Source organism: Rhopilema esculentum, chromosome 19 (assembly GCF_057945365.1).
Source record: "Rhopilema esculentum isolate cy_ngs chromosome 19, ASM5794536v1, whole genome shotgun sequence".
Lineage (NCBI taxonomy): Eukaryota > Metazoa > Cnidaria > Scyphozoa > Rhizostomeae > Rhizostomatidae > Rhopilema > Rhopilema esculentum.
Window position 1 is genome coordinate 2,566,576 of NC_142833.1, and position 20,176 is coordinate 2,586,751.

The window sequence follows — 20,176 nt, forward strand, 5'->3', positions numbered from 1 at the left end:
GCCTCTTTTTAATTCAGTTTTTGCCCCCGCACCCACTTTTCACGACTCATCGCGGTGGCTGCATTTATTTTTTACATCAACATTTCAAGCGAAATCAATACACCTCGTTGAGCGAAATGTGGGGGAGGATCGAAAAAGAGGCTACTTTGCTTTGCTTTGACAACAGAAAGTTAAAATGGCGTATTAGGAAGGTCAACATTGCTGAACAACTTGGCGTAATTTGTTTTCTTTGTTGCATTGATCGACATGCTTATCTATCTTGAAAGTAAAGTTTTTCCAGTAAGTATAACTTGTGGTAGGATGTTGTCGTGTTATTCTGCAACCTCAAAATTCATATGCTGACCTTTTCCCTGGAGCCAAATTTTCATTTCATATTTATTATCATATTTGCCATCGCCAATCTATCCTAAATTCAATAATCAAGAAAGACACCAAACAGCTGTTTAAAAACAATACAAAAGCTAAAAACCAACAAATACACGAGAAAAATTGCCCTAAAAGTCACAAATTTTTCCAAGGTTGAATCCATCAGGGATCCACATTAAGCCGAAGATATCCGGCGTGTACTACATAATTTCACCTTATTCAATGGCTAGGCAATCATGGCCAAATGTTTCCCTACTATCCAGGCCGCTGGACTTCTCTTTTAGCAAATATTGTTGGATGGGGATCCACCTCATAAGCCTATCTACACAGGCAATTTGTCGCCCTTGTAAAAATTCCTTCACAAAAAGGCCTGGCACAACTGATTTTTAAAACATTTTACAACTTACAGTTTGACAGGGTCTGGTTGGTGGAGCCCCCTTAATTCTTTAGCCTCCTCCTGTCATATACTGGCATTTGTGTGTGTGGCCAAATGCAGAATTTAGCTGACAAGGGGCTACAAAAAATTGATTCTTTCACTTTCATATAATGAACCCCCTCTACCCCTAAGCAAATCTGCAGAGCATGTCAGTTCTTTACAAGGTCTGATGTGTACAAGAGAAAATAAAAAAGTGTATGTATGCAAGTTTGTAAACAGAGTGTGCAATCTTGTGGGTCCTCATGTCACACTGTGCACACTGGCCCCAAAAGCATCCCAATGAAAATCAATGTTATTTTACCAGTCACAAGACTTTTACATGGCCAAATTAAGTTGGCTCTGATGCCCACTTTGCCCTTTAACTAAAATGTTATCAGAGACTGTGCATGACTTCTATGACATTGAGTGTTACAAGGAGTGTTATACCATTGAGTTATTTATCAGTTGCTTATTATATGAATAAATGAATTCAGACTTCAATTTTTACCTAAAGATTGTTTTCGATGAGGCATCAAAGTTTATAGAGAGAGAGAGTGAGAGAGAGAGAGAGAGAGAGAGAGAGAGAGAGAGAGAGAGAGAGAGAGAGAGAGAGAGAGAGAGAGAGAGAGAGAGAGAGAGAGAGAGAGAGAGAGAGAGAGAGAGAGAGAGAGAGAGAGAGAGAGAGAGAGAGAGAGAGAGAGAGAGAGAGAGAGAGACACACAGAGAGAGAGAGCTAGTTTTCCAAAGTTTTTAATCACGATATGATACAGTTTGATAATCATGAAAGGCCCAAAACAGTTAATTTTAGCAAAGCAAAATTTATCTGGTTTGTCTCTGCTGAATGGCCTGAGAGTAATTCTTCATTTCCATGTTGATTTATGCAAACACATGGAAGGTGAGATTGAAAAGAGAATTAGCTTGGAGACAAACAGGTGCTTTTTTCTGTAATTGTTGAAATTAATCAAATTAGTCTACAAACCATTTTCAAATACGCGCAAAAGATGCACACTCTATATAATGTAAAATCTAAGTGTATTTTACTTGTTTGAATGTTAATGCATCATAGATGACCAAGATACTGTGCTGGACAGGGACAGTTTGCACCATTAAAGTTTTGGAAGGAGCTTTGACCAGCTCCAGCTGCTGTTTTAGGATCTACTTTTTTTTATTATTTTTCTTACTGGGTGCAGGACCCCTAATGGCTATTAAAGGCATGGGGCCTGAGTCTGTGGCCACTACCCCCAAACTATAACTGGCCACAATTTGATCTCACATTGCCAATAAGTATAACATTCTGATTTCTAGAGAAATGTTATTTCACCTCTTAATGCTATCCCAGTGGATTGTACCCCTCAAATAAAAATTATTCCTAGTCCTAGATTGCATTCTCATGAAGTAATTAGCTTGACTTTTGTAGATAAGTACAAATATTTTTTCTTATTTTTAGAACAAGACATTTGTCTTGGTTGTCAACCAGTATGACAGAATTGCAAGGGCAAGAGCCCAAATGATGCATGTATTGTATGAACTTGGTAAACCTGATCACCAGTTTCGTTTGAGATTCAAGGGAAATTACTTGCGAGATGCACATACATTTGAGGTAAATGAATTTTTTGAGTAGTTTGTCAGTTATGAGATTGTGATATGACTGTGTGTCAGAAAAATTGCTTAGTATATTCAACCATAAAGGTCAGCCTCTTTTTAGATAGCTGGCTTTGTGCACATAGATACACAAATTTACAAACTATTTTTAAAGCAAATATATATTGGCTGAGTGCGTCTAAAGTGACTTGAAAAAACTGCATGTTGTACAATCTTTTCAGCATTGCTAGGCCTAGCATCTAGTATTGATAGCAATATTTTGATCCGTTTGCACCTGTCTGAAGCTTCCCAAAGAAGCAGAAAGTAAAAGCATTTAATTGCACAACCTCTTTTGAAGCATTTTTTGAAGAAGTCTTAATTCAAGAATGGGTCCTTCAAAAAACCTTCTCTCAGATGTTTATTATCTGTAAACACTTATTTTTATCTAAATGATCTAAATGACATCAATCCCCTTCTATCAACACATCCTTATTAATCTGCAGTAGTTGTCTATTATACAAAATTTTTAATTTGATTTATTGAAACTTTTAAGTTATATATAAAAAAGGAATTTGCAGTCAACATACAATTTCAGTGATTTGTCCCTCACATCACTTTTCTTGTCATGCTCCTTGCACTATTTTAACATTAATCACACAATGTTATTGTGTGATTACTGATATTTTGAATAAATGTCTTGTTTTTCGATGTAGAATTACAACATTCTTGACAGTTCAGTCATCAAGATGGTGCCAATGGCTAAGAGCATGAAAGATGTATGTACAAATATCTAATTTCAAGATATTATCGTATATTGAAATTATTTCAGCTTTTGCACTATACAGGGGCAAATCTTGATAAATTTTTATTTGAGGTGGGGGGGGGGGGAATTGCCAACCAAAGTGGTGGCTAGGAGTAAACGCTGCGTAACGTCGTAATGCTTTTTAAAACACTTGTGCTGCAATGTCATACTACCTACTTATATGAATTAAAGCTTTTTCTAGATACAAGGCGACTTTTGGTATTAAATTTCCTTACTCTTTCAATACTTGTCCCATCAAAGCTTCGAGTGAGTATAGAAGTGGTAAAGTCGCATGAATATTTCGCTATTACAATTTTGACATGCCTTCGTAAGTTGGCATGCGAATTTCGGAGGCCCTATCGTCTATGATTTCGCGTGATCCAAAGTAGAAATAATGTTTATAATTGTTTGGTTTTATCTGACTTTGTTCTTAACTTTTGTGTAATGCTTTCTAAAATTTTACGACACACCACTGTCTGTTAGTTGTGTGCACTTTTACACAATGCAGCATGTCTATTTTCATCGTTTTATTCTTATATTCAACAATTTTTTGTTTTGCTTCATCAAGGAATTCATTGACGCTCAAAATGTAGCTTTGAGTAGTCTGAGTCTTGGTGAAGGAAAGAAGCCACAGAAACACAAAGACGAGGCTCAGCTTGCTCTTGATAAAGAGGTCAAGATATTTGGTCACAGGGAAAAATTCTTTGTTGCGTTTAGAGTAAGTATGTTGCATCATATCTTGTTATGACGTCATGTCCTGTTAACTTATTACCCACGAACTTATCATCCTTACTTTACGCAACCTGACCCTAAGTCCACGGCAAACGCTATAGCTGCATATGTCAGAATTTCTCTCTAGTCAGATTGCGCTGAAAGTGTGAAAGGCTCCTATAAGAAAGTGAGCTGAAAAAGCTTGCAGTGAATTTTGGACTCCTAATCCCTAAACGAACCCAAGAACAGGGTGGCATGAAACATTTTCATTAAAGGGATTGAATTTAAAGAAAGTTTGCCTTTCAAAAAAGCGATGACCATGTAGTTTCAGAGCAATTTTCTCTCATTATTTTTCTCTACCCTTTAATTACAGAATAAAAATGAGAAGTTCTTTTTTTATCAAATGTGCCTGTAAATTAATTACACCTGAATAAATGTGCCTGGGAACAGGGTGTCCCTGTGCCTTTTGACTATGCAGGACGGCCCAAGAATGAGGACAGTTGCATATTAGAAACTTTTTGTATATAAAGTTTTCTATGTACACGTAGTAACATTTCTATTATTAGTAGACAACTCGACGATTCGAATTTTCCAAATTCAAAAAAAATTGTATCCGATATGATAATCGCTGTTTAGGCCAATTTTTAGTAACTCGAACTTTCAGCAATTCAAAAAAGTTATAGGTTCTAATTAAAATTTTATTTTATGAACCCTTCAAACTTTCACTAGCTTTAATTTTTGCAATTAAACAATACATAACGAGCATCTTTGTAGAGATTTTATCTTCCAACTTAAGAAAATCACTTCGAAGAATGCTGCGTCCTTCTATCCGAATAGCAGGATAGCCAGGCCTGCCCTCTCTTCGGAACTAGAGCCCCGACACCCCTGTCTCTTGCGTTTCTGTATACTTTCGTTTTGATGATGATTCTTTTCTAGGGGTGATAATGATCTTTTGCTTGCAGGTCCTGCTATGGATTCACATTCTTGGCTGCTTCTTGAGCCTACTGACTGTTTACAGATATTCTGCTGTTTGGACAGGTAATTTTCCTCTTTTAGAGAAGCACGCTTAGAATGTATGACTTTTATCGCGAATCTTTGCTGTATGCGTTAGTAATATTGCAGTGCCTTTATCACTAACCTGTGCAGCAAAGTCAATGCTCGACATTTACTGACAAGAAAAAATTTTAGTTTAAACTTTTATTGCCTGGACAGAAAAATAGCGACGGCGTTTCAAACTATGCGAAGAAAATGTCACATCCACTCCGTGATGTAACCGACGTAGGTTGGGGTTAGAGCAACTCCTTAGGGCCATTATGCCATTATGGCCCAAAAGGGGCCCCTTAAAGGTAGTCACGATCAAGGTTTGTTTGGATTAGTTGGTATAAGAAGCGAAAAAAGTTTCTCTAAAAAAACATCAAGTTCGCAAAACCAATATTTCCTTCTAAACGAGGAAGTCTAAAAGTGCAGAGCGACTGTTTCAAACTTCACAATTTTAAATACATAATTTGGACAAAATGTCTTCAAAAAGTAAATTTAATGCTAAAGCCGAAAGCAAACATTAATCAGCTCATTCCAAGACAAGGCAAATAGCTTTTTTCATTCAACAAATCCTTACAAAACCGTTGAAGGTATCTCAAATCCAGCTGCAAGAATTTCAATTTCAGAAAAGATTTTGACCTGGAATTTTGAGTCACTAAATTAAAAGTCGATTCATTAAATGGTTTTTACCCCTCTACCTTTAAACTTGTTGCGTGGGCGGTGTATTCTTTTCATCGCAAACTAGGATTTGGCCGGAGTTGGCCGGAGTTGGCAAATCGACAGTTTGGCCAGACGGAATACCCGTAGATAATTATTTCCATCGATTTTTAGCAGTTGCCAGATTGTTAACATCTTTCGTAATTTTTTACTACCTGAAATTGTTCTGATCCTTTTCGACACTTTAATCTCTCTATCGCATAAAGGTTTTCTTTCTGATATCTTTGTTTTTGCAAAAAAATATTATTGTGCAAGAGCCCCCAAACAAAATATTCGTAAGGGACCCGAACTGTTCCGTTATGCCATTGCACCCACTCCTCTTACTTTGGCACGACCCTAGTAACAAGCTTGTTGTTTGGATTCGCATACCAATAAAAATTTTAATTAAGAAAATGCTCGTCCCCATCAACCCAAAGGTTACAAACTGACCAAACTAAAACTATCCATTGTGTTTTCTTTTGTCTGTTGGCCAATGTTGATAGCCAATCAGCGAACATGCATTTTAAGAGTCTGCGCAGTTTGCAGCATTTTGGACGATCGATTCTCGGGAAGGTCACTCGTTGTGATAGCGAAAGTGCTACAAGCATTTCTTGTTCTTCTAAGCCCGCTGTAGTATACTGTAGTGATTTTATGTCCTGAAAGCTCTTGGAAGGTCTTAATTGGATTGCTGAGAAAGGTTGATGAAATCGTCTCTATTGATGTGGAACCTTTACAAGTAGAATTATTTATTTCTACCCTGTGATGTTGTTTTATCTGTTGCTTACGAAGGAGATCTTTGTCTTCCAGCTATCTTGGTATTCTACGGGTTTCACTATTGCCCCTACTACACAAGAGTTGGAGGTTATGTTGGAAAAGTCAGTTTTATCAGGTGCGTAACTCTATTTTTGCATATTTTTATCATTGGCTAGTATCAAAATATTGTCCACCTAATTCTTCCTAAAAAGGGGCAAGTCATGTTCTTTCAATGCGCAGATATTGAAAAAGCATTATCAGAGGCTTAAAGACCGAACTAATGAAAAACAAAGATATAAAAGAGCATGATCTAAGAACACCTGCTGGTTTTCCCCCTTCCAAAAAGATCCATACTCCACAGCAGCTGACATCGCCATTGAATGGAGCGGTAAAGTGAATGTAGTAGCAACTTGTGCACGTTATCTATAGTTTGCTTCTTGTATCTTGAATAACAGAACTGGCAGATTGTTGATATCACTAGTGATATGATGCACGGCATTGATTCCTTATGATGCTTTTGCTTGAGCGTAATAGAGTACCGAAGTGATGACGTCATAAAATATATTTTTAGAATTTCTGAATTTTCATCCCAGAACCTGAAAGATCATCAGAAAATATCTCTAAATATGCAAAATCAGTTAAAGGCATTATGAATTGGTTGAGATGTGGCCACTTGAGCACAGGCTCTTGCCCCATAATTTGGTCTTGGCCAAATTAACAGTAATCCGTTAGCAAACTTGAAATCTTTCATTGGCCATATCTCGCCCACTTTGGAACATATCTAGCTAATCTTGCATATTGAGAGGTATTTTATGCTGTTCTTTCAAATTATGTGGCCAAATTTAAGAAAATCTAAAAATAGATTTTTGAAGACGTCACACTTCGGTACTCTATAGTAAAATGTCTGGTTGCTTATGTTTTTATTTGTCAGTTCGTTTTATCAAGGTAATGTTCAGCTCAATGAAAGTGGATTTTTTTTATTTTAACAGCAAAAGATATTTTCTGTTGACGTTTGGAATTGGAGCAGTATTAAACCTGGTGGCATCCATACTCATGGGAGTCTTTCTCATGCTCGACATTATTGTAAGTTCATTCTGACAACATCATTCTTCATAAAAAGTTTGTTCTCTCTGATAAGCCTTACAAGTTGTTCATAGAGAAATTTCCGTCAATGTCTGTACGGCATCATGCACCGTTTTGTTTTCGATTGCAAAGGAGGGACAAGGTTTATTTTCGTCAAAAGAAGATCACGTATGCGGCAGACTGGATGCCAGTTCTTAACATTTTAGAAAATATGTGGAAGTTCAAAGCATTTTAGGCCCATAGAGTTGTTGAGGGTTTGTGTCACCAAAGTCTATTTTTGAATCGTTGAATAAGCAGCATAAATTCTCCCCAAAAGGCGCAAAACAGTTAATTCCCCATTGAACCACTTAAATTTGGATTTTGTTATAAGGTAAGAAACCAAGTAAAAAACAACAGCTACCCGTTATCAAATTTCGATTCTTTCATTGGCCATATTACCCGATTTTTAACTAATTTAACTGATTTTGCATGTTTAGAAGTATTTCTTGGTGTTCTTTTAGACTGTTTGTTCAAAATTAAACAATTCTAAAAATTTATCTTTATAACGTCACACTTTAGAACTCTATCGACTGGGTCATAATATGTGACCCTGTACGTCTCCTGTACGTATGGGTAGAAATGGTCACTAAATTTTCACCATACAGACTTTGAACACTCTACTTACGGTGTTCAGTGGAGAATCCACAAAAGTCCCATATACAAAGTAAAGTCATCTCACGGAATAGCAATAATTAAACTGGCAATTCTCACATCTTTCATCGAACTTTACTGTTTATGTAAAGACACATCTGTGGTAAAGACTCAGATATGGCAAAATTAAAAGTAAGTTTTGTGTAGGTTTTGACAGAATTTGCAATTCTACAGATGGTCTATAAATAATCGATTTAAAGCAATTTATCTTGGGAATCAACCGGTTTTTTTAAGCCTGAGATAAATAGTAGAATTATGATGTTATGACGTCACAGATATCTGAATAATGTTTTGTTTTTTAGAAACACGGTTGTGCAGAATTTATAGCAGAATGCTCTTATCTGAACGTCTGGTCCGGTAAGATAGGCGCCCTTTTTTGTTTTTTTTACCATTTGAATGCCACCGATTTATTCCCAACTACACACAAATGGGAGATTAAGTCAAATTTTGCGCATTGAGAATCGATGAAAATAGGCCGCATTATGTAGTATAGAAATAGAGTAGTAGAGAACATTTTGAACGCACCGTTTTGAAACAGGGATTCAATGAACCCATTTCCTTCTCTTTGGGTCCCATCAGATAATGATCAACAATTGATCAAAGAATATCATGTGAGATATGATACAGTTATAATCGACAGCTACAATGAAGCAGCGTTGTACAAAATGCTGTTTCCAAAGTAAAAACAGCCTTTTTAAAGGAAAAGACGCGCAGTTGTGATTCGAAGGGCACTTTTGTGTTTTTTTTTCAGAAGCATTAAAAGTCCCTTACTTCTGACTTTATTAAAAATTTAAATTTGTATATTGAATGGTTTGGGACTGATGCAGCCAGTTTTTTATCTTATGGTTTTTGTCGTGCGTTGCAAGCCGTTGTTCTGCCACCCTTCACGGCCTTTTTCAGGGTATACCAATTAGAATGAGGGAGGGAAGTTTCCATCCCACTTTGGGGCAATAGACTACTGTCCTCTTCTCCAGATTAAAGGTTTAACCCTGGATTAGAAATTTCACAACTTTAATAGTTCATTGTTTAATTGTCGACTAACCGTCGTTTGTCAAATTTTATTCGTTTTATTTCACAAAATAGACTAGAAGCCACCAAGGTGATTTATTCCAATAAAATAAAATCACGATAGAACAAGTATTTTCTTATTTTATCCTGATATTTCTTTGAAAATCATCATGTTTTGTCTGCTATGTTTGCCAGCAATTCAAGGCAAGTTTCGCTTTACGAAGAATGGCTACATATAAAAATGATTTTCATTCTTATCTGCAGTTTGCTTCTACTATGGCCAGTCCGTGTTTTTCATTGGAATTATTGCTGTCACATATCTTCTGTTTCAGAGCATAACAGTGGAGGTAACTTTTCTCTTTGAACCTGTCGTTTTTTAATTAAACCTCGGTAAAGCTATTACGCAAACCAGAAACATATTTAAGTTTACTTCTTTAAGTTCCAACAACATACGTATGTGTCATCAGAAGCCTTAAATCATTCAGTTGATAAGAAATTTTTTTCTCTCAGTTCTGAGTTTTGGTACAAAAAGGCCTTAAAGAGAAATATCTGATCCCAATTTACTAAAGCTAACTACTTTTAAAACTATATTTTATAATGACCTTAATCTTCATATGCTATTTAGCTTTTTGTCAATACTTATTTGAATGTTTTCTTTTTTCCCCAAACGGCTAATGTTTGTTTTTCTTGGAATACTTTCTGGTGTTTGTCTTTCATTTAATTCTGTGTTCATAAAAATTAATCTTAACTGGCTCCAAATAAAACAAGAATTAAGGCAGATAAAATCTGAAATGCAGTTTGTTTGGTTTTTGATAAATTTTGTAGAATTTCATGTCGACCAAAATTTTTTTGCCTAAGTATTGTTGAAGAATATGACACATGACACCTGACGTCTGAATGAGACATATGACATATGACACATGCAATATGACCCGACAATTATTTTAGATAGCCTTCTTACGGCTTCTACAATAGACCATCTCGGAGATCGTGACGTCATGACACAAGTGGGGTTAGACCGGAATAAATTCAATGGCTGTCTATATCATCGAGATTTATAAATTTCTCTCTCTGTAGCTCAAACAAGGTCCAGTGTTATTCAATTAAATTTAGATTTTCATTCTATTTTTCTTTATTCTAAAAAAGTTTCGCGGCCAAATAAATAAAAGAGCGACCTCTATCCACTATGAATTTTTCGCTGGTTTGCCCCATCTGTAGAGAATGAATGCCCTTGTTAAACAAGCGATGAAATTAAGTTCTTTCTACTTAAAGGTTGGTGATATCATTGAGAAGTATCTGATCCAAAACAAGGATGTCACCAAGGTGATGAAAATGGCACGATTGGGAAGGTAAAAAAATTTGTTTGCCATTTCTTTTAGTAAGATATTTTGAATTTGCATTATTAAGCCAAGTAGCTTGTAATTATATTCTGATTGCTGGGATGAAATGAAAAAAAATTAATTTTAGGCCTAAAGAGCGCCGTAATGCTGCCTTTGAGCTGGCAAGCCTTGCTGCAAGCGGTGAAGAGAACAAGCAAAAGATTGTCGGCGAAGGAGGGTATGAATGCAACTTCTATACTTTTGATTCAAATTTGTTACAGTGCTACAGTATTTACAGATACGAGTTATTCTAACAAATATACAACTTCTAATGTGTTTCTTGTGTAGAATTTTACTTTACAAAATGCGGTGCTGATTTTTTTCCCTTGTGTTTGTCTTTGCACCAGTCTTGCACGTCACTCCAATCCTGATACACACACATAACGATAGTCGTAAAGCTGCAGACACTCTGAGAGGAAGATAAAAAGAGTAGAATTCGTGAGAGCTTTTTGGTGTATCCAACGGGACGGTTCTAAGTGGCAGCTCAGAGGTTCAAGCCAAATTCAATAATCAGACAACCTTAAGAGATGTAGGTGATGGAAATATTTATCGAAGGGGTGAAATTCTTGCAAGCTGTTTGAAGGTTTACATCGTTTTTCTCGTTTCAGCTTGCAAGTATTAATGAACCTGGCATTGGGAAATGACGAGGTGAATTTCCTAGAAGTGTCTTGTAATAGCTTTATGAATTTGGGGAAAGATAGAACCAGACGATCCCTTCTGTTTATGCTATTGTTTCTCACTTATTAGACTAAAGAGCCATTTGATGAATTCCCTTGTGCTACGTTTTTTGCATCTTGATTCACTTTTATAGCCAGTGGTTTGTTCTGTTATACTGGTCCGCATAATCGCATATCACGTATGCAGGGCTAAGGCGTGTAATTTGTAAGTGTACCTAGAGCTGAATTAGCTGACCAGCCTCAATGTATTGTAATCGTTGGAACCTTGATCCTATGGAGAAGCAAAGTTGTCGGAAAATATCTAAATTTTTTTATCAACTTTTTCAAATTTTTAGGAAAAATTCGCCGTAAGCCCCCTTCCTCTAAATAAAAAAGTAGAACTCCCGCTTTGCCCTTGAGCACTTCCTCAACATACGGACCTACTACTCTTGTGAAGTGGTCTTCATGATAACAAATGTTTCGTTTCACTTCTAGTCAACACAAGAATATGCCACAGAAGCTTTAGCCGAGCTGCTTGTAGTACCGTCGATCCAGGTAAGATTTTACAATGTCTTATCACAATTTTATTGTACTGAAGTAGTATCTGCCGTGTTTAGAATTATATTCATTGTGAGTATACTGTTCTACTGAAATGAATAAGGCTTTTACTGAAGATTTCACCTCGGCAAGATCAACATATCCCATGGTTTCATTGGAGATTTTTACAAAAGTTGTGACAAAATCTTGATTCTCATCTCCGAGATCCAACTTGTCTAAACATAGTTTGAAATTTCCATCAAAGCTGCGGTTGGGGTTGTCGTAGCAGTAGACCCATTTACATTCAAGGCTACAAACTTAACATCATTTTTGGGGGATTGCAAAGAGTACTTGTAATGTCGAAAACTGACACGCTTTTAGAATAAAGGGGACGGGTATAACCCTTTTAGGAGGTAGGGTAAATCTCTAGCTTAAGCAAAATAATTTTTGATCAGTAAAATCGACTGACGATGGATGAAATAGGAATGAAATGTTCACCATCCTTGCCTTTATCAAAGAATCTACTTTTTTACCCTCAATCCCCTCCCTCAGTCGGGAATGTCAAGGTACCCCACTTCTTAGAATAAAGTTGTTCCTGTCGCTTAATTCTAATAAGGCAATTGATTAACACGACTCTAAATATTTGTCTTTGCCAGGACCAGTTTATTGATATGGGGGGTGCAAGGACGCTCTGCGCTTTGCTTCACAGCAGAAGTGAACGATTGGTGTTCGAAGCTGCCATGACAATATCATTCATAGTCTCGGACAGTGAAAACAACAGGAAGGCCATAGCCGATGAGGAAGGGTAAAGTGGAAATATCTTTTTTTTCGAACGCACTTTTAATGGTAGGAGGTTTTGAAAAAGTTCTGTTGCTTATAGGTGTTTGTATTTTCATAGTTTTTCTTCAAAAATAGGAGAACTCCAGATATCATAAAACCTAAGATGTGAAGATTATAGAAAACCTAAGGTTTTTAATTATATGTACAATCGCGTCTGCCCTAGATATTGCGTCTTCAATGTTAATTGCGTCTTCAATTGTTGCGTCTCCAATTGTTATCGCATCTCCAATACTTGGCGAATCTTCAATAGTAATCGCGTCTGCTCTAGTTATTGCGTCTTCAATGTTAATTGCGTCTTCAATTAATGCGTCTACAATTGTTATCGCATCTCCAATACTTAGCGAATCTTCAGTAATAATTGCAACATCAATAATGGCCTCTGTAGTTTTTTAGAAAAAAAATGATGGTGCTAAAAAGTGACTTTTTTGATTTCTTTGCTTTTACAATATCATTCTGTTCTATAATTTACAAAAAAACTTCCTTTTCATCCTGTAGTCTTGAAGATCTCTCTCATGCAGCTTATAAAGGTAAGCATTCACCAATCTTCTAAAACCACCATATTTAGGATGACAATTTCGAACATTGAATCCCGTCTTGTCTCTGGTTATTCATCAATTCAGACAAATTATACAAAATCACGACAGTTAGAGACAAAAGTCTTTGAACAAATACCTAGTGTCATGTTCAGCAAAACCCACCTCTCCCCTTAAACTGTATTCAACAAGACAAACTTAAAGCTCCACGTGTTTCAAGAGCATTTCTGGTAGGAACTGTAAGGAACAATACTTATCATAAAAAGTGCGCATACTGAGGCTCTGCCACTCGTGGGGACTAGAAATCTATTTTGGATCTCAGCTAATGGAAACAAGCTACCCTGGTGTATTGGTGAAGCCAGTGCCAAAACGAAACTTTTTCAGATAAACTCTTTTAATCCATGAAAAGCCGACGCAAGACGGATAATGGGATCGCCTAGTGAAACTTGAAGACTTATAGTAACATTTCTGTAAAACGTAGTTTGGCGAAGCCCCTCTGTTGTTGAATGCCATGAAAAATGCAATTGCTACTTGGACGAAGGCTATTTTTCCCCGTCAACTGACTTCAACGAAAGACACGTACTTGGTAATGTCATAACACAACCACCCAGAAGTGTATGGCTGTGAAATGGAAAGGATGGGGCCTTGCAGAAAATACACAAAAATCAATAGTAGGAAAACTAAAACGGCTACTTTATGGCATTAACAAGTGTGAAACGGAGGGGGGGAGGGGGGGTTCAAACCCCTTGAGTCGATGACAGACCTGCATTTACCATTCTTCACGTTTCGTTTCATTCCCTTTTATTACTTGCTTTAAAAACATCTTTATTGCAGGGTCCATGGAGACAGGCCGTTTGATTGCTACTATCCTTTTGGAGCTTTCGTTCGACTCGACAATAAGGGAAAGACTCGCCACTCAAGAGCTTGCAGGTATGCTTGCCTCCACAGTCTCTGAAAACAGACCATTTAGTTTCTCTATTTAAATCTCCTTTATTTTGTGTCTGTACTCCGGTAAACTTCAGTCGAGGGCTCAGGCATGAAAGACTTTGTACATTCATTGTTCATTCAGTAGCTGGGCATGAATATGAAGCCATGTCTCCAATTGGGGGTACGTTTAAGAAACACCATATTTTTTCAAAAGTGTGGTGTTGCTGTACTTGAAAGGCTGTAACGTCAATTTTATGCGGCTACTCCCACTGTTGGTCCAACCATTGTCAGCTTTTACCAATTTTGTCAGCTTTCATTTTATGTTATTTATAGCCGAAGACACGCTTTCCAAATTCATTTTTGAACAGTTTTCTGGCGGTACAGAACTTGAAAATGACTTTGAAAAAAGCAAACATTTTATAACATATTGGCTAGAAGCTTTTTCGTCTGACACTCATCAGAGTATAAAACTTCAGAATAAGGGTCCAAAAGAACATGATGAAAAATATATACCCAGTTGTGGATATTTAGTCAACATGTTATATAATGTTTGCTTTTTCAAAGCCATTTTCAAATTTTCTTTTGCTAAAACCATTGGCAACTTTTGATGTTGTAGTTTCGACCTTGGTGCACTTGATCAAATCAAATGATTCAGAGACACAGAGACTTGCACTCCAAACTATCGAGCTGTTAGCAATCGAAAATGCTGAGATAGTCATCGAAAAGGTTTGTTTGTTGTTTCCTTCGAAAGTGAAGACATCAACGGACTCGTGAAGATTCTTTCCTTCCATTTTCTCCCCCATAGCACTATTCCCTCGGATTGCAAATAAGAAAGATACTGTGGCTGGGTTTAGGTAGAAGGGTAATTGCGAAATTCTCTCCAACATATGGAAAATTCACAAGTGCCCGTATTTTGTTTGGTAGTGCCCTTAAACCTTCTCACTCATCTAGATACCCCTTTGTTAAGTCACGGTCCTTCCGACATGAAAGTATTTTCAACGTCATTATTTGCAAGAAGAGACAATTCGAGAAGTTAACAGGACAATAATTATGGTTGCGGGAATAGTGGGACAGAGATTAGGGGTCGCTAGAATTGTGGGACAGATTTTATGGGTTGCTAGATGCTTTGTTTATAACAGAGCTCACTTTGACTCTGGCAGTCGATATTGAAAAAGTACTGGGTCCTACAGCGAATGGAATATCAACTTGACTTGGCATCAGGCGACGTCCTAGACACGCTGTCGGTCCTATTATCTGTTTTTATAATCAGAATTCGGTGGTTGTCATAGCTATAAGCCAATAGAAATGTCGTATTTTTGTACATTTATTTGCTGAAGTTCCTTCTTCTAGTTACGATTACCGTGTTTTTTTTCACAGGAAGAACTACTTCATTTCATCGTGAACATTCCTTCAATTTCTGAAGATGAGCAGCTCTACCTATTAGCTGGGAAAATTCTTATCTACTACGCAGAATCAGAATCTGTATGTCTGTTTCCTTTTCATCAAACCTTATTTTGATCAGTGATTCGACTTGGTTAAGAAATTCAAATGATCGTGTATCCTAGAAGGAGTTGGCATATTGCTATCTCTGGCCGAATTAATGTGAAATGGCAACTTGCTGAGTTGAACAGTGTGGTTGGAACGAGAATTATATTTTTTCGAAGGGGCTGCCCCTTCAGTTGCTTCCCATTCAGTACTCTTTTAAAAAAAGTAGAGCACAGTTTGACGGTTTACAAAGGCAGCAGCCGCCCTTGCCATCGGCATCAGATAGTACTATTGAGTACAAGAATTTTCTCAAAGAAGAACACAAAAATCTTCAAAGCAGTATGGTTCTTTAATTGGAGGTAGAGGAACTCCTTCAGGATAAAGGGTCGGCACAATATTTCACATACCTATTAGTGTCATGTCACACGTCATAATCAGAATTTGTGATCTCAATTCGTGTTTATTATCTTATATAATTGATATACTTCCTATTTTTGTACCATATCAGATTACATGTTTATGCTTTTATTGTTCAGGCCTGTAGAAAGATTATTGAGATCGAAGGATTGAAGGATTCGCTGCTTCAATTTGCAATGAGTCCGGACCCCGTCATTCAGAATGTTGTGGCAAGAGTGATCCTGTCCATGGTTGAAAATTCCTTTGACCAGTAAGTTCTCTTGCCCTTTTCTTTCGAAACTTTGATTCTGAATGATCATAACCCTTCAATTTAAATTGATTCAACAGAAATAACAATACTTGGCTGTATTATAGAATTATTAGTGTTTTCGACTGGTCAACTAAAACTGAAGTCAAACTTTTTTGTAAATGGCTTTGAAAAAAGTAAATTTGAAGTATGCTAAAGATTTTTGTCTATGTTCTTCATAGTATAAAAAGTCTGAAAACTTTAAGGTAGGAATTATATATATCCATTTGTGGATCAAAATACGTCAATTAGAAACGCGAGCATGTTGGAACATTTTGAGCACAGAAAAGTACAACACTTTAAGAATTATTAGGTATTTAGCACTGAAAGCCAAAGCTACAGAGGACTGTGTTGTTTATAAATGAAAATCAGATGCATAAGAGCAGATTTTAGGGGTGCGGCAAGAAAGGAGCATAAATCGAGCACTAAGGGCTCATTGGAAACAATTTGTTTTTGGAACAGTAAATTGTGAAAGTAATAACAATCCTAAAGTTGAAAAATGGGGTCGCGAGCCCCTTGACCACGAGGAAGGTCATCAATGATGAAAAAGACTTTCAGCTAACACACACAGACACACCACTCTTTATTTCATGTGTTCTTTTGAGAAAGGTGTTCAAAGCTATGACTCATCGAGCAGAGAAAGGTCGAACATTTTTCTGGATTCTGCTGTAACACTTTCTTTTTATTCCTAGTTATACATTAACTTCGATGTTCCTTCTACTCTCATAAGAATGAATTGAAGGGAGAACTGATATTTAATCTTGGTCTCATACATTATTGCAGCTGGCTGTATGTGTTTCACAGGGACGGGTTTAGCGGGGGAGGGGTGTAGGGGGTGCGATATCCCCACAATATTGTTGTGTCTTTCGGTAAATTTTGCTTCCATTCGGTAAAAATTATATTTTGGTAGTCAACAGTAACAGGACTTTACCTTATCTTATCTTCTTTTAACAGTGAGAAGCCTAAAGGGTGTGGCACCAAAGTCCAATTAGTGCCTAACACCCGCCCCCCCCCCCCAATCGTTGTTGCTTAAATCCGTCCTTGAGATTTCTTGACTATTAAACCATAATCAATCTGTATCACGAGAATTTATGATATGTATTTAGCAGGTACGAAAACTAAGTGGTTATTGTATAAACTGAAACTCATGAATGATAGTCATTTTATTTTATTTCTCCAAGGAAAGACATTCTATGCATCGGTATTATCGAGGTATTGGCTTACCTCCATGACAACTGCCAAGATCGCAATGCCTGGGAGATTGCTGAAAAGGCAATAGATTTGCTGCACGAGCTAACCTTACGGATGCAAAAGAAGCAGGATGCTGACCCATCTACCAGCTCTCTCGTCGAGGGCTCTGTCTTGACAGACGTCAAACCTATGTCATTCTAAACGCGTTTCCTTGTTTATTGTTGCACGAGGTCTGCAATCCGCAAGGCTACGTCTTTTCAGGTTTATTACTATTTTGGAGAAAGTGAGCAAATCAGAAAGAGAGATTGAGAGTGGGGGGTACTCATAAGAAATCCTTGTGACATCGATTCATTTCTATTTTCCATAGTCATAAATTGTACGATGGATTTTTTTCAAAACTGTTCAGTGGGGAGATGAGTAAGTAGGGATGTTTTAAGAAATTATCCGACCAAAGAGCTTGTTGTTGTAAGAGTTTGTATTAATATTGTTGAATCCTGGTATACTGAAACCTCCTTTGCTCTGACTATAAAATTTTAGTAAACCTGGCTGTCATTTAAGAGAACATTTGTCAACCTCTACCCTCACGAAAAATGAAAAATAATTACCGGATACTAACTATTTCACGGTTTTTTCTTTACCACGAAAATCAGGTTTGTTTTTTAAATGTAATATCCATTGAATCGTCTCCATCGTGAGATTTGTTATCGTCAATGGAAGATGGTATATAATTATCTTTTGGACTTTAACCATGACCTTTTTAACATCGTTACAAGGGGGCGATTGCCTCTTCAGTCCCCTTTATAAGAACAAATGCCTGACACCCCTTAGATAAAGCCACGATTTCAACGTAAGGGCCACAAAAGTTGGCAATCATCAATTAAAAATCATTCATGATCATCCCTACAGGTCTCTACATATTGAATTAAGTATATGCTTTCCAGAATTTATTTATACATCGATAGGTTTAGAAATAGCACTTATGCGTGAGCTGATAAAAGGAGGATTGTCAAGACAGGCTTTTCCAAAGGAGATGCTCCATACCAGTATGCAGGGTGATATCATCTTTGGAAAGGGTGTCGTATGCGAATATTGTTTAGAGACCTTGCTGGAGAGCGGCATCGGCACTTGCTGATATCTGTATATACACTTGTATTTAGTTTATAAACTAACTTGACGTGACATGCATACAATCACTAATGTCGGGTAACATTAGTGCTCAGTGTCAAATTTGATTCCTGTATGAATTAGACTAAGTTATTTAACTTATTATAGTTTTCTAATCATCCTGTCATAGGATTATAGCGTGTATTTTCAAGTACCATTTCTGTAAATATCATCAGAGTTCGCCACTTTTGTAGCAAATGCGTAACACGGCTAGATTCTTGTCATTTTTCTCGCTTCCAACGGTTCCAGGTTTTCCAGGTCCCAACCAATATGAGAAAACCCAAGGACGCGAACATGGGATTTGGAGGGTTTATTACTCCTGTTTACAACAAGAATCAACAAAGCGTAACTGGGAACTATAAATGTAACATACGTAGGTAAAAGACATGTATGCATGTAAGGAGAGGCAGACACAGACGGCTGGGATGGTAGCCCACTTACTTTTCTTATGATTCCTCTCCTTAACCAGGCACCGCGGAGCGTTAAGAAAAGTAGGGGATCCAAAAAAGTTTAGGGGCAAAACCCTCCAGCCCCCCTGCTTCGCGGTGCCTGTTAACAGTAAGCATTAAAGCTAAAAAATTCAGCAAGAGGAAGTGTGTTTGTGGAAGGTGGAATCGTGCGGCGTGATTTTATTTATGATAAACTTTCTATGACAAATTGCTTCGATTATCTTAAGAACGCAGCATGGTTCAATATTTGAGCAGCTAGTAATATTCATTCGGCCCTCAGGCTATATGAAGTTTTTCCCTGCTGTTTTGATATTGTCGTACTGATGTATCAAAATATTTCCGTCTCTCTTGTTGTCATTTGTTTTTTCAAAGTCTATGACTAATGACGTAACACACCTGACTTCCGAAATTTGTTGTGAAATGCCATACCTCAAAATAATGCAAAATTGTCAATTGCGCCCTTCCAATGAGAGAAAGTGTTAGAAGAGAGAAAGAATAAAATTTTAAAATATTTGATTTTTTAATGCCGCTTTCAAAGGAAGGAAAAACTTTGAAGAATTTCAAAACCCTTGATATATTTCCAAATTTATTCGCCAATGGAGCCAAAACAGTGTTATTTTGTAAAAACAGATCAATTGAAACCTAGTGAAAATTTTGTTTAGAGAGAAAATATTTTACCCCCTTCTTAAAAGATTTTTTAGAAAATTTTTTAGATAAAAATTACCCTTTATTACAAATGGTCCCCTCTTTTGCCATGCACTTTTCAACAGGCTCCTGAAGGACCGTAACAAATGGCAACTGGGACTCGCTTGAAGACTCTTGAAGTGCCACAATGGAGAGAGGATTCCTACGGTGGGTGGGAATGTCACACCCGTCAGCTGCCCCTCCCCCCACTCGTGACGGCCCCGAGTTACAGTTTTAAAAATCATAGAATTTGATAAAAATAGAGTTCTTTACCAAAGAACTTCGCATCTCCTGATATTTTCCCCTCGGATTTATAAGGAATAAGAAACAAATCATGCCGAAATCTTTGAAAGTGTCCTTGTTCTTTTGTCGGCAAAAGAACACCATCGAAAAAAAATTTCGTTTAATGTGTCGGAGAGTCGAAGAAAGTTTATTGTTGTCAGGACAATGCAATTCAATTTCTTCTCATTATCTTAATCTGAGGC

At 37.0% G+C, this 20,176-nt stretch overlaps 1 protein-coding gene across 1 annotated transcript; it reads left to right on the forward strand.

Annotated features, from left to right (window-relative positions):
- The first annotated feature begins 124 nt into the window (after positions 1-124).
- On the forward strand, positions 125-18,763 carry LOC135688341 (uncharacterized). Its single transcript, XM_065205162.2, has 20 exons — positions 125-279; positions 2,229-2,381; positions 3,076-3,138; positions 3,733-3,882; positions 4,838-4,913; positions 6,417-6,498; positions 7,352-7,445; positions 8,438-8,492; positions 9,408-9,490; positions 10,416-10,492; positions 10,611-10,700; positions 11,131-11,170; positions 11,674-11,733; positions 12,372-12,520; positions 13,051-13,082; positions 13,923-14,018; positions 14,632-14,741; positions 15,393-15,497; positions 16,037-16,167; positions 17,385-18,763. The coding sequence occupies exons 1-20, from the start codon at positions 247-249 to the stop codon at positions 17,593-17,595; spliced, it is 1,890 nt and encodes a 629-aa protein (XP_065061234.1). The 5' UTR covers positions 125-246; the 3' UTR covers positions 17,596-18,763.
- Positions 18,764-20,176: the final 1,413 nt, after the last annotated feature.